This window comes from Pleurodeles waltl, chromosome 8, assembly GCF_031143425.1.
Source record: "Pleurodeles waltl isolate 20211129_DDA chromosome 8, aPleWal1.hap1.20221129, whole genome shotgun sequence".
Classification (NCBI taxonomy): domain Eukaryota; kingdom Metazoa; phylum Chordata; class Amphibia; order Caudata; family Salamandridae; genus Pleurodeles; species Pleurodeles waltl.
The window spans coordinates 125,939,022-125,953,868 of record NC_090447.1 but is presented as its reverse complement, the minus strand read 5'-3'; the positions used below and the strand labels follow the sequence as shown (position 1 = coordinate 125,953,868).

Here is a 14,847-nt window from a genome sequence, read left to right as displayed (position 1 = left end):
AAAGTAGGATTCCAATCACTGAAGGGTGCTCTACACTCTGGTAGTCTTCAATCTCTTGCAGCAATGCTCTTGCGTTGTGATCCTCGAGTGGATGTTTAATAGTAGTAGGTGAGCCAGGAAAGTTCTGTTTCCAGGCCCTCTGTGAATCACATGTTGTTAGACTCTGCCTTAATGTTAAAGCATTCCACAGTCTGGGACCCTGAACTCCAGTGTTCTAGCTCCACGTTTGATCCTTTTGAATGGCTTACGCAATCAAGCGGGCCATCAACGGTTTGGCTGAATGTGCCTTTGACTGTTTAACTATTTTAGCTCCTTGCCCTGAGAGACCTTGTGATTTGAGGAAAGAACTTTTAACTTGATGTTCATGTCCACAGGGAAACAAAGAGGACTTTCAGGGCTTGCATGATGTGCTCATGCATCCTCACGTTTAGGACTGTCAGGTTTTGAAGCCTTTGAAACTGTGTATTATTAGCTTCTAAGTGAAGTCCAGGTCACATGATACTGTAGTAGTATTATCAAGCCATTGCCCGAGCTAGTAATCTCCAGTCACTGGTTAAATCCAAGGAGTGGGAGGAATGTTCGGAGAAGGCAAAGCTACATTAGATAACCTGTACATCCATATTGACTTGGGGCATGAAAGAAAGTTCTAAGTTCAAGGTGACCCTCAGATTCCCTTCTTTCAACAGTATATGTGGTGATGCACCTATACTGGTTGGCTACTCAAAGTGGTGTGTTGAGTTCTACCCAACACAAGGATCTCAGACTTCCCTCTTTTCTTTTCATCCCTGGGAATCTCTTATTCACCAAGTGCAAAATGTGGTTCAGGCCTGTTTCCCTGACCTGTTTTCCATCAGGATGTGAATTTTGTACAATTAGAGGCTCAGTAACCACCGCTGATGAGGCAGTTTAGAAGGCATATGTTACTACTGCAGAGCCTATAGGATAAATGAATACCATTGTGGTACTATGCAAGAAACCTTATCTAGTGAGGATTTTGGTACTGTAATAAAAACACCTTTATTACGGTTGGAAAAGTAGGATTGAATTAATTACAGGGTGGGTCCTGATGACTTTAGTTCTGTTATTGGGTCATGGAGAAGGCCATTCATCCAGACAAGGCCTTAGCAGATAATTCTATAGGCTTTATGGCCTACCTAGCAGACACAGGCATGCAGATAACTCTTGTAAGACCTATGCCCTCATTAAGTGGGTGGCGGTCTCAATACCACCACACTCGCGATGGCAGTTGGACCACCGCAAACAGGGTGGTCCGACCGCCCTAATATGACTGGGGCAGATGGGCCACAGCCTGACCACCGACACCGCCAGGTTGCCGCCTGTCGACAGCCTGGCGGTTTTGAAGGTCGCAGTCCACCAGGGCAGCGCTGCCCTGGGGATTATGAGTCCCCTTTCCGCCAGCCTTTGCATGGCGGTCTCACGCCATGCAAAGTCTGTCGGAAAAGGGCATTGGGGGCCAAATGGGCCCGCCCCTGCACGTCCCATGCCAAGTGCACTGCCCACTTGGCATGGGCAGTGCAGGGGCCCCCCATGGACAGTCCTGTTGCGCATTTCACTGCCCAAATTACGGGTAGTGAAATGCGAGACGCACCACAACCTTGCTGCTGGCTCGATTACGAGTCAGCGTCAATGTTGTGGTGAGTTTTCTGCTGGGCCAGTGGCCGGAAATGCTGTTGAAAACCCAGTGGAAAACTCCTAGTAGGGCGGGCAGCATATTGCCAGCACTGGCAGTATGCTGGCTCCAGCGGCTTCAGCAGTCTTTTAAAAAGACAGCCAAAGTCGTAATGAGGGCCTTATTGTTCAGTCCACGCAGCCTGTGTGAATTCTGAATTCTTTTCTTTGGATAACACTGTCATCCGTCTATGGCTGATTACAGCATCACCACCATGAAAGAACCAGTCCCTCAATGAGATCTTAATCACATACTGGTATATCTCATCAATAGCGTTCAAGTCAATGGCACCATAGTCCTTAAATCATGCTATTCCCAAGACATCCTCCCTAATAGCTGTAGCGTCACCTGATCACATTAGTAAGCCTATCCGATGAGCCATGTGTCTTTTGTCTGTGCCGGGACAAGCCTTTGGATTCTGGGTTGATCCTCTGGGTAGATAGGGAGAAATGAGGAGGCAGCAGCCCTGGGGGATCCACTTTTTCTATAGCTTTGAGAGCCCTGTCGTTTCACTAGGAACCTCATTATAAGTGGCTGGAAAAGAGCTGGACTTCCCCCATCTCTGGAGTTACCGTTAACTCCAGGAAGGGAAAAGTATGAGTTGCCCCTCAGGGTCACAAAAAATGAGGAATTAATAAAGGAATCAGTAATTTCCAGTCTCATTCCCTGGTAATTCCTTATTTTTCTGCTGACTTTCACACGGAGATGTCAATTGTTTTCAGCAGCCAAAACCACCATGTGAAAGTGAAATAAATGTATCATTTCCAGTGGGTCCCAGTAACTGATGTTGTCATCCCCACTGGAATTAACAGAGCTTAGGCGACGGTGTATCCATTCATAGTTGCGAGTAGAGAGAACCAATAAGATTTTCACAATCGTTGTTTCCTGCACCTCCAACAGTAGCACATCCATCTAATGAGATGCAAGCAGCCTTGAATGTGTGAAATAAAATTATACTGCGGATTTCTTTTGTCCTTAGTGTCTCTTGCTTTCCATAAGCATGTTTCAAATTGCAGACAAATTGTAAGATCACTGGACCGAGGTACATGGAGATTTTTAGATGTTTAGGATTAAACAGTTTGTTAAATTAGTAGGCTTAAGACTATAGCACACTGGATTGCAGACTGGATTGCAGTTTGGCCAATGTACAATGTGGCTGGGTACTATACCCCCCACCCCCTCCATACCCTGTAATATCAGGTCCAGGTTTTTTAAATCGCATGCATATTTGCAGCTTTTACATTGAATTTAAATACTCTGTCTTGTAAAAAAGGGGGCAGCAGAAAATGTTCAAACAGGTGATGCCCAAGAGCACATAGTGTGACCAGGTGGGAGGCTGGGATTAGATAACATGTCTTTTGATCCCACATTTCCAACTAGTCCATTAGACCACAACAGTGGTGACAGTGATTTAATGACAAGATCGAGGGGGCTTCCTTTCTTGGGTTGTGGGCCCTGCCCAGCTTTAGAGTGCAGCATATTTATGTGAAGTGGTAAAGCTGAGATTAGATGTCAAATATCCTAGTACCATGGCTTTTACGTACTCACTGGACCAGGTCCTCTGACAGAGGGTAGTTACTGGGCAGCATGCGTGGTAGATACTGATATTTACTACTGGAGTTTCAAAGCTTAAGACTATTTAATTCTGTTTGTATACCAGAGTTGTTCATTTTCTTAACTTACATCTCAAAACTTGCAGTAACAAGCAGTCAAGGCTTACTTCAGGAAGTAGTAAAGGCATTAGAACCTAAATATAGTGTGTACAGTATTAACATTTCATAGACTTAATCTCCCTCCTAGTTATCCCCAAAAATGTGCTATGCAATTTATAGCCCCCAACCCCCCGAGCAAACATCCTCTGATGTCTTTGCACCTGTGGTGTATCTCCACACATGTAATGTGTCTCTGCAACACAAAGAGTCCTTAAAACTGATAATGGAAAGTTGCCCACCCCACCTGGGACTTGCAGAGCTAGACCATGATTGAGAGGCCAAAGACATTAGGGGCATCTCCTGTGAACCTTTCATCACTAGCCCATGGCTGTGAGGCCCAGGGGATGGGACCACGTTCCTTTGGGCTTTGCAGCACAAGACAATGGATAAGGACATGAACCTAGAGCAGTGGATCCCCACGCCTGGGCTTGCAGCGCTAAACGGTTGCTGCAAGGCCTAGGTATGCTGGCTCTCCTACACTGGGCTTCCGCACCTTGGGCTTTGCAGCACTAGGCCTCGTAGTTATGGATTAGCACTGTGAGACCTAGCAGAGAGGGGCCTTTGCAATTGACTCCCTCAGTGTTGTTCCATGACTATATGCATGGGTCTATGTCAGGGGCATAGCCATCAATAATGCAGCAGGTGCAGTAGCATCGGGCCCCAGAGGTATTGGGTGCATAGTTTGCTCAAATTATGGCTTTATTTTACTAGAAGATAGAGGTGAAAGGAAGTTTTTAGTTTGCACCAGTAACCTTGGCACCATTGCTATGTGACTTATCTCTCTTTATTGGATCACAGCCATGGATGGGCATTTAGGGGATGGGGTGCCCACACAGAGTCTTTGTAGCATTGAACCATGGCAGGGAGACCTGCATGACAGAGCCAGTTCTGCGAGGCCCAAGAGAGAGTGCCTCCTCTCAATGGCCTTGCAGCACTGGATTATGGTTTTGAGGCCTAAGGGACAAGGCCCCCTCTGACAGTAGTAGCTATCATTAGTTTGCCAGCACCATCGACCTGTGGGGTTATGGCCCAGTGTGCCCAAATTTTGACCGTATTTTGCTGTCAAGTCATTGGCTGTGTGGGGGAAAGTGAGAAGGCAAAAGAGCAGAAATCTATCTTGGTTGCACCAGAACCCATTGCACCACTGGTACACCAAAGGCTCCCCGCATGTTGGCCTTTCAGTTATGGTTCTCTACTGCAAGGCTTAATGGCAGCTATTAGTAGTGCAGCAGGTGCAATGGCACTAGAGTCCAGCGGCCGTTTGGACCCACTTTAACCAAATTATGGTTATGTTTAGCCAGTGGACAGGACGGAGTGAGAGTGATCCATGTACCTTGCTTTTGCCAAGGCGCATGGCACCATTCTTACTCCTGTGACCGCTCTTTCATGGCCTTGCAGTGCTGGTCTGGTGCCGTAAGGCCAAACTATGCGCAGTAGCATTTTAGATATGTGTCCTGCTTTCTGCAGTGAGCTCCAAAGGTCCAACTTTTTTTCTCACTAAGGGACTGATACTAGGGAGGACACTAACTGGTGGGTGGACCAAGAGTTTGGCAGACCTGGTACTCTCTCATGGTTGTGACACAGTAGTCTGTCTGCCGAACTCTTAACCAGGCCCTTAATGTGGATATCTCCATGTAATCTAAGACACACATTTGAATCCACGTTTTTACAACCCTTCATTGCATGCTCCTGTCAATAATATGAGTACTTGCTATTAACAGTGCTTTCAAGGCGAAAACCTATTGCATTAAGCTAAATAAAAACACAAAGGGCCTGATTTAGAACTCTGCGGACAGGATTTATATTTCAGCGAACGGATATGTCACCGTTGTGATGGAGAAAGCCTTTTGACAAGTTCTAAATCAGGCCCTAAATCTTTTACTTATTATTGTTGTTGTTACTGTTTTGTTCGTTGTATCTTTATAAGGGTTGTTATCTCTTCAAGAACACATTCATTAGGGAAGGATTGGCTGACCGTACATGAGATAGGGTGGCTCTCCTTTCTTGCTTCCTTCAGACTTGTTCCCAAATTATCTCAGGCATTGTTCAGCCTGAGCAGGAAGACCATCCGAACGACTCAATCATCTGCCTTCCAGCACCATGACTCAAGAAAAGAATTATTTATGTTCCTTTTCCCTCAAAAAGAAACATATACTGTGACAGTTTGCCGACTTAGGAAGGTTGATATGCTGCTAAATTAAAACATGACTAAGGTGTTCCTTCTCTGCAATCTTATCTTTGAGGTAAGGAGTATAGTGTTTGATGTTCACTTGTTAGATGTAATTTGCATACAGATAAGAAAAAAAAGATGGTGGCCCTTCTCCTCAAGCCGTTTTTGGCCTTGGGTACCCTATCCCTCCCAGTGCAATGTGTTAATTAAGGGGAGGGGTGTCCGCCATCCCTGATCCTTCAAAAGGCCCTAGGGGGGATCCCAGCACCCAGGGCTGTGGTTTTTTTTTTTGTGTGGTTTTTTTTAAAGGGGGGGGGTCGCAAAACCCCCTAACCAAACCTATTTTGACCCTGGGAACACCATTCCCCAGGGCCTCTTTTTGAAATGGGTGGGTTCCCTGGTGGCCACCCAGGGCACCCACCAAACACCACATTAGGGGCTGCAGGGGGAGTCCCAGGGCCCTGCATCCCCAGCAGACTCCCCGCGTGCTGCAGGCGCCAGCATTGTTTTCACCTGTAAGGAGCAGCTATTTATGCTGCTCCCTTTGGGCGAGAACATTCTGTTGATCTGTTTCCCTGCCAGCATCAGTGCGAGCAGGGAAACAGATCACAAGTCTCTCAGCTGACAGGAGCATTTTCATGCAGCAACATACTATGTGTTTGCTCCCGTTTGGTGGGAGTTTTAAAAATGCCCGTCAGGCAGGAGCAAACACAAGTTGACCTGCCCACCACGGAATCTTCTGTGTCCCATGGGTGGGCTCTCCGGAACACAGCAAGTGAGTCAGCCCTAGGGCATGGAATCCCTAGACCAATAAAGGCTCAAGGAGGGTGGCCGTGTGGCCCCCATCACTTTTAAAACATTTTTTGTCCCCGAGGGTGGGTTCCCCGGGACCTTTCAAGTCTCGGGCAAGGAGTCAGCATGGCTTTCTCCCATCTCTAGGTAGTTTTAGCCCCAGGGGTGGGCTCCCCAGCACCTATAATGACTCAGAGAGGGAGCCCCCACCCCTTTTAATTAAAGAAAGCTGTCCGAGGGAACTTGAGGATGGGGTCCCCGGAACCTTCGAAGGCTCAGGAAGGGGAGCTGTACCCCCTCCTCTTTTAGGAACATTTTGGACCCAGGTGTGGAATTCTCTGGGCCTATAATGGCTCCGGGGATAAGGAGCTGCGCGCCCCCTCCCTTTATGGAATGCAGCCTGGGGGTGAGCTTCGTGGGGCCTATATAGGCCCAATGTTTTTTTTTTTTTTTCTTTTCAATCCTGAATAGTCCAGTTGGATCGCAGCAAAAATTTCCATTTCTTTTTTTCAATTTTGGCCCTGGGAGGTCCCTCTGGGTACCCCATACACTGCCCTCTTACATCCTTTTTTTATTTAAAAAAAACATGTTTTATGGTCAAGACAGGGGACTAAGGGCCATATGTACGAACACATTTTCCCATTGACACAGAATGGGAAAAACCCTTTGCTACATCTGGCCCTAAGTCCCTGAATCCTGTAACAGCCGCCGGCCTAAGTTTTCTGATGTTGCTGGGAGCCAAACAGAGCGCTCGCTCACACAGGGGTCTCACTCCCACAGGAGCGATTTGGCCCAATGGGGACAGAAGCTCCCTGGTCCAATGAGAATGCTCTATTTTTTTTTTTTACCTCTCCAGCAAAAGTGTCTCAAGCCTTTTACATGCCCAACCGTCATGATATACAAATATTTTTTAACCTTATTCTCTGAATAGCTACTGAACAGAGTTACACCAAATCACAACACAATCTGTGGACCAAGATCTAGCTTCCTGCCAAATTTGGTGTTATTCCATTCTGCAGTTTTTGCAGTAGTGCTTGGTAAATAAGTCTATGGAAAATGCATAGGGGTTTCGCGTTTTGGGAGCCCCCGTTTTTCTCATCCCCCGCTCGATGAATCACCATAAAACTTTCTATGCACAAACTAGGCAAAAAAGAGCACGTTTTTGGAAAGTTTTGTGGAGATTCATTAAACGGGGTCAAAGTTATTAGCAATGCATAAAACATTTTTCCTATGGAACAGCTGACCTAACTATAGCTACCCTGTGGGGTACACATGTGCGCAGTCTTCATGATCACCAATTGTAGGCGGCCGTATCAATTTTGTCTGTGACACCCCCATCCAGAGACACCTCTGAGCAGTGTATGCTCATGGGAGAGCTCAGTGGAGAAATGAGCAATCTCCTCTTTCCAATTATACCTCTCCCATTATAAATGGTGCTTGTGTGGGGTGGTGATTAGTGCCCACAAGCACTGCACAGAGTGAATGCAGAAGGAGCCAAAATGAATATGTGACAGAACAACTAGGTCCTAAACAACTATAGCCTAAACCACTACTGCTAAACAACTAAAAAGTCTCTACAACTAAGTACTGAACAACTACTGTCTGAACAACTATTGTGTCTGAATAACAATTGCCTGAACAACTAATATATATATATATTCTAAACAACTAATAAACCATAAAAACCAAAAGGAAAACCTTACCTTAAAATTAGTTGTCCAGGCAATTGTTATTCAGGCACAATTGTTGTTTAGACAGTAGTTGTTCAGTACTTAGTTGTAGAGACTTTTTAGTTGTTTAGCAGTAGTGGTTCAGGCAAGTAGTGGTTTAGACCTAGTTGTTCAGGATGTTTCCCAGCCAAAATGCTCTTTCTGCTTTCCTTTTCAATAGTGATGACGTCAGTGAGCCTCGGAGCAGCACAGGATGTCCCTACGTTAGTACAAGGTTGTGGATATCACGTGCCATGCATTGGAATGGTTGGTTCTGCGTTCTAATGTTAAAACTGTGCTTAGCTGGTGATAACTGTTGTGCAAAATGTAAAAACCACAGACATAAGCACAAGCAAAAATCGTCTGTTTGCACTATAGCAAGATCTAAAACCACACCTGAGAAGATGTTATGTTTGCCCAGGTGTTTTTGTATTAGTAATTTATAGTGACGTCTAAATCACCTCAGTGGCCACCACAAAACTACATGGATTGTTGGTGCTAATCTATCTCGTTAATTGGTAATTTACCACCTGTATTTGCATTTTGTTACTAAAAACTGTTGATGCCAACTTACTATCCTGAAGCTCTCATTTTCGGGGTCCTTGTTTGAGTCCCAAAGGACGGTAACCCTTAAATAGAGCTAAATCAAGCTTATACCAGGAAGAGGTCATAGTCAAAACAATTAAGTTTGTTTTTTTACATTTTATAATCAATACAGAAGGCGAACATATTCTGTCTCTGCTCAAATCCCAGTGACTATACATTCTCAAAATGCAAATAATGAGAATGAGCATTGGGCCTAGTCTTTATTTTAGTGAAATAGCTAGCTAATACCAGATCTGGCCTAGCACATAGCAAAATAATACAGTTATATAAATATAGAATCAAAGAGCAAACTGTCTTAGGAACTGCTCAACTTTAAATTTAAAGTCTGAGAACATCTGTAAAATCTTTAAGTATTAAGTCAATAAGAAGACTGACACAGAGTCTACCTTTAAATAGAGCAAGGAAAAGTCTTATGCTGTTTTTGAGATGTGACCTATTTTATGGGTTTACACGAGTAAAGATTCATACTCTTTGCATGGTGTGAAGCAGAACCATGGGCTGTACTAACAAAGATACATTGTTAGGAACCAATCAAGATTGTAGAAATGATATTATGTAAAACAAGCTACTCTTGAAACCCTTCCAAAATAATTCATGTTAACTAAACGCATATTACTTAATTATAAATTCACTCTCACACATTTGAGCATTTGTACCTTTTGAATGTATTATCATTGAATTTATATGATGCTTCATACCCATGATGACACGATGAATTGCATTTTTTGATTGGTAGCATGCAACCCTGTGGTGGATATCATTGAATGTAGAAGTGCATATTTGTCATTTAACTTATAGTGATAGCGTTATGACGTTGTGTGTGAGGACCAGAGTTGTGCTCTTATGTTTTGAGGCTGTACTTGTGCGTGAATATCAAGTGAATTGGAGTGAAGGGTAGAACAGTTAAGATGCAAATTTCTGGATGGATAGAAAGAGTGGGCCTTGGTGGCGTGTGTCTTGGAGTGCTGTGTGAATGGTGGAAACTGTACTGATCATGTCACCACTGGCATCCACCTACCCCTTCACATGGACGTAGTAGAAAGTGCGATGAGATGCGGGCATGCATGCACATACCTACCTGTGTCGTGGTCGGTCATAGAGGGTACACCTCTTTGAACTTGGTGCCCAGAGGAGGAGTATTAGCCTTGGAGATGCAGACTTGCATTAACTGTATTGTGAGATCTGGACTCTACCCAGCACAGGTAGAGGAGCAATCCTAAGGATGTGTGTTATGTATCCAACAATTTTATATGCTCTAGGGAGTTGTTTAGCAGCAGAGAGAAGCCTGTAGGCATGGGCATTATACAATCAGCAATATTATACGTTTTCATGGTTCCTGACCAGGTGTATAATGAGCCATAATAAAAGCAGTGAGGATCCTACTTAAGTGCCCTAGTGATTGACCCATTGTTAATGGATTATACCACAGGCCACAGTATGAGAGCCGCTGAGGCTGAGAATTCTTTAGGAAAGGGCACTACACAGGCCCGGTGCACATTTTGAGGGTTGGTTTAGCAGTGGAGAGGAAGAATCCATGGAATGATGAAACGCCACATGCGGTTAGGCGTGTGGGTTTCCTTCTCCTGAAGTATAGTGGCATGACCCAACCATACCCGACCATTGTTGACAATTACCAGACCATAGGCTTGCAAAAGTCTGAGACTTCAGAGGAATAGACTAGAGGTCAACAAACCGATTTACAGCAAGAAGGGGCTGTTGCCGGCTGCAAAACCCCTAGGTACTGTAGAGGGAGGGAGCAAATAGTGCCCAGAGATGGAAAATCCAAGGACCTGGTACTCGGAGAACTACAACAGATTACGTTTGACACCAGAGTCCGAGTCAATCCAAAATACGAACAGTTCAAGAATTTGTTTGATTTCATGCTGTCGGTCTCAGCAATACAACACATTTCACTTCTCTTCATCAGTGGTCCGGGTTCTGCAGATGTGAAACGTTAAAGAAAATATTTCAGTTTAGGTGTGTCTACAGTAGATTTAACCCTACACCATGTACCACATGTGAGAGAGTGGACACGTTTCGCTGGCATATAGTTTTACGTGGGTCTGCACCTGGTTGGTCATTATGCTGATGGTACTTATGCCAATCTCCACTGCGTAAAGCGTTTTTGAAAAGAGTAACATTTGCCAGTCATGAGTTAAGGTAAAGCATGTCATTTGCACATTTTACAAAGCTGGCATACATACCTCCAGTCTCATATTTAAATATGATATCTTTTCTTTTTTTTTTTTTTCTTTTTTTTTGACCCCAAAACAGGTATTTGGAGCTGCGTCAGTTTGGATCTGTCCCACATGGAGGCTTTGGAATGGGATTCGAGCGCTACCTGCAATGCATTCTGGGCGTGGACAACATCAAAGATGTTATTCCTTTCCCTCGGTTTTCCCATTCATGTCTTTTATAGTGTGATGAATTCCACCTTATGATTCATGTCTGTGTCTATAGTAAAATCTATTTTTATGATTCTGTGATCCTGATCATCTTTCCTGTAACTGACAGCAAATACGACATGACCAGATATTACATATAACATGGTTGTTTCTGAGCTCCAGGCCTCCTCTGGCATTCCCTTGTGGACTTCTTAATGCCATGGTTTTGCTCTATCTGCAGGCAACTGAAATTCTGTAACAAATATTAACAAAACAAATAGCGTTGGCCTTTGTAGCGCATGCACACACAGACATGCACAGGTCACACGTACTGTGCACGCACATATGCAAAGTGATTTATGACCAACCGGAATCTAAGCAACCATGCCCACAGGCCTTCTGTGCCCATATGCAACAAGCTTTTATGCACGCGTACCCTGAGCTCATTGCCTCCTTTCCATACAGGCCAATAGAGAACGAGGTAGCCATAGACATGGACCAAGGAATAGAACCAAACACTAAACATAGACCAAAAGACACTGAGGTATAAAACCATATAAACATGACAGACATGTAGGTAACCATGCCCAGAGACCAGCAGGTCCCCTAGGCTCAGAAATCAACAGACCTACAGGTAGCCATAGCAAAGTCTATAAGCGTCCATCCATAGCTGAAAATCAACAGGCATGTATACACACCTACCAACTAGCAGACAGGTATCCAGTGACACAGACCAAAAGACAACAAGTCCCCCCTCCAGGGACAGATTTATGATTCACCATGCACACAGGCAACAGACAAAAACAACATCCATAGATGACGACCAAAAGACAGGCACCCATGTAAACAAAAAGACTCACAGGTACCCATGCACACAGATAAGCAGACGTATTGGCACCTAGACAATACACATAAAAAAGACACACAGGTACACAGAGGCCCATAAACACACCAAAGAAATACATTACATGGGCAGAGAGGCGAACTGACTATTAAATAGAAGAAAATATATATATGGTGGGGGGGAAGTAAAATTACTTTTATGAGGATGTCTGCCTACTCTTAACTCATCAGCAAAGGAAATCAAATTCTCATTAGAGAAACCACTTCTGGTGGATGCTAATAAGCATTCAGGGTTACATAAAGGAGGATAGACAGACTTATTCACATACCAGTGTGCAAAGAGAGAGAAATACGGATGCAAAGGACAAAGTTGAATGTATGTGCACTGACCACCATACAAACAGGCACCCATAAACATATGCAAATGTTGCGTTAAAAGTACATCTAGAGCGCAAACGCATCCCCTAAGGGATATCCCGGAGCTAAGGTCATAGAGACAGATGAACCAGGGCAGGTGCCCTAGTATGGAAAGATCAAATTTTTTAAGAGTAGTCTGACATGAGTTTCAGATTTTACGGGAGAGTATTCCGGTGGACGCAGCAAGATGAGAAAAGGAATGACCGCCCAGTCTTTCCCTATGGATTTAACATAGTAATGGTTGCCTGTGTGGCTGATCTAAGAATTGTGACTGGCTAATAAGAGGAAACTTTATCCTGCAGATGGTGGAAGTGAGCAGCATGTAGTCCTCAGTATACATGGCAGAGTATTTTTAAAGTGGTGTTTTTGCAGAGAGTCAAGAAAAGATTTGAGAATCGAGGGGCATAGAGAATCTGGCAGGGAAATTGCACATCACGCATGCCCCCGTATTCTTCACACAAACACGTCAACAGACATACAGGCACCCATGCAGACAGACATAAAAGTGCCCATAAGTTCAGTCGAAACGTTAAATCAGGAAATGAATGAATCAGTAGATGTCAGTAGAATAGATGCATAATTTGTGCAATGGTGATGAAGATTTCATGTCCACTTAATCTTTAGTCTTTGTCAGGAGGAAATCTGATTTGAGTTAAATAGTGAAGGTGAACACCCATTCAGTGTTGTGCCCTTCCAGGATAAATGACTCTACTGGGAGAAAGAATACTTCAGTCTAACCATTCCCTTTTCCTCCAGTTTGTTGAGGTTCAGTTTGGAATGGATTGTGCCCAAAGTGTCTTAAATAGATACAAAGTAATTGTATAAACTACATCTTCCACAAAGTCAGAAGGAAGGTTGCTGTCAGACTTGTGTAGGTGGCAGTACTGGGTGATCTGTATCCTAGAGCCCAAACATGCAGTCCAGATGTCTGAAACTGTGCAATATGCTCCTGCGTCTGTCTGTCCAGCAGAGCACTCACGCTAGTAAGAAGCAGTGTTTGTTTGACTCAAAATAATTTCACATCGTGAAGGACAGTAGCTGGCCCTAAACAAGTATAATCCTTGGAATAATTTGGCCATGCTGGAAAAACCATAATCCCAAACATCGTGCCAGGTCACTAGCCTCTAATAGACAGGATGCCATGAGTCTTGAAAAGAATATGAAATAGAGTTGTTTACAACCGTGAGCAACATCAATTTCATTTGTCTTGGGGCAGAAAAGGTTTTCAATGACAGCTTCAATGAACACTCTCCTAGGCGTCTAAACAGCAACCTTCAGTCAAAAAAAAATACTACTTATGGGGACTCAGAAACCACCCCCTCACACAACTTCAGGTTTTGATGCCTATCACCATATCCGACTAATACTGAGAGCCTATGGCATACTGCAACAGATAGTTCTTATCAAGATGATAATTTTACCTGCAAGGGGGGAGTAGTGAATACAACTTCGAAGTGTTAGACATCGATTTGTGATGGCAGTGTGGTCTTCAACCACGTCATCAACTGGGCGATGCGACCCACAACTGAACACCAAGTCAGAGGCGTCAGGATGTGGATGACCTAGCCTTGTTCTCTCACCCAGACCAGCATATGTAGGAAAAGATGTCCCACTTAAACATCCATGCACAGCAAGTGGGTCTGAAGATCAATGCAAAGAAATCAGAAGTCATGTCCCTCACCATCCTAAACCCTTCCCCAATCAAGGTGGATGAAGGGGACCCAGCCATTACTGAAGAGTTCACCTACCTAAGCAGTACTATCAGTCATGATGTCATGATGGATGGGAAGGCAGTGAATGCCTTCAGGTTACTGAACAATGTGTGAAGGTCATATCAGTATTGCACCAACACCAGACTGGGGCCTCATTTTGAGTTTGGCAAACTCTTTCGGACAGAAAACCACCACTCCAATTTTCTGCCCGCTGGCCCTATTACGAGTTTTCCACTGGGCCAGTAGGTGGAAACAGTGTTTCTGTCTGCTGGCCCAGCAGGAAACAGGCCACAATATTGATGCCGGCTCATAATTGAGCCGGGCGGCAATGTTGTGCGTCGGGTGCGACTGCCTGTAATTCAGTAAGTGAAAAGCGCGACGGGGCTGTCCATGGGGGACCCTGCACTCCCCATGCAAAGTGCAGGGGCCCCCATGGGATCCCCGACATCCTCTTTCCGCCATCCTTTGCATGGCGTCCGACCGCCATGCAAAGGCTGGCAGAAAGGGCACTCGTAATCCGAAGGGCACCGCTGCTTGCAGTGCTGCCCTGGTGGATTACGACCACCGAGACCACCAGACTGTTGACTGGCGGTGCCGGTGGTCAGACCATGGCGGCTCGGCTACTGTCATAATATGGAGGCTGGACTGCTGCTTTCGCGGCGGTCCAACCACCATAGCGAGTCTGGCGGTCCCAAGGCTCGTAATGAGGCCCAGACTCGTAATGAGGCCCTGAATCTTTACCAGAGCTATGTTCTGTCCATACTCTAATATGGATCGTAATGCTGGCAGATTATGAAAAGTGACATCACCAA

The 14,847-nt window shown here is 44.8% G+C and overlaps 1 protein-coding gene across 2 annotated transcripts in view; it reads left to right on the top strand.

Moving 5' to 3' along the window:
- Positions 1 to 11,165, top strand: part of NARS2 (asparaginyl-tRNA synthetase 2, mitochondrial) — a 402,607-nt gene extending 391,442 nt beyond the window's left edge. For both annotated transcript variants that reach the window (XM_069203933.1, XM_069203932.1), the window contains one exon: positions 10,954 to 11,165. In XM_069203933.1, the coding sequence (XP_069060034.1) occupies positions 10,954 to 11,098 (145 nt within the window). In that variant the 3' untranslated portion in view covers positions 11,099 to 11,165. The remainder of the gene's footprint in view (positions 1 to 10,953) is intronic.
- Positions 11,166 to 14,847: the final 3,682 nt, after the last annotated feature.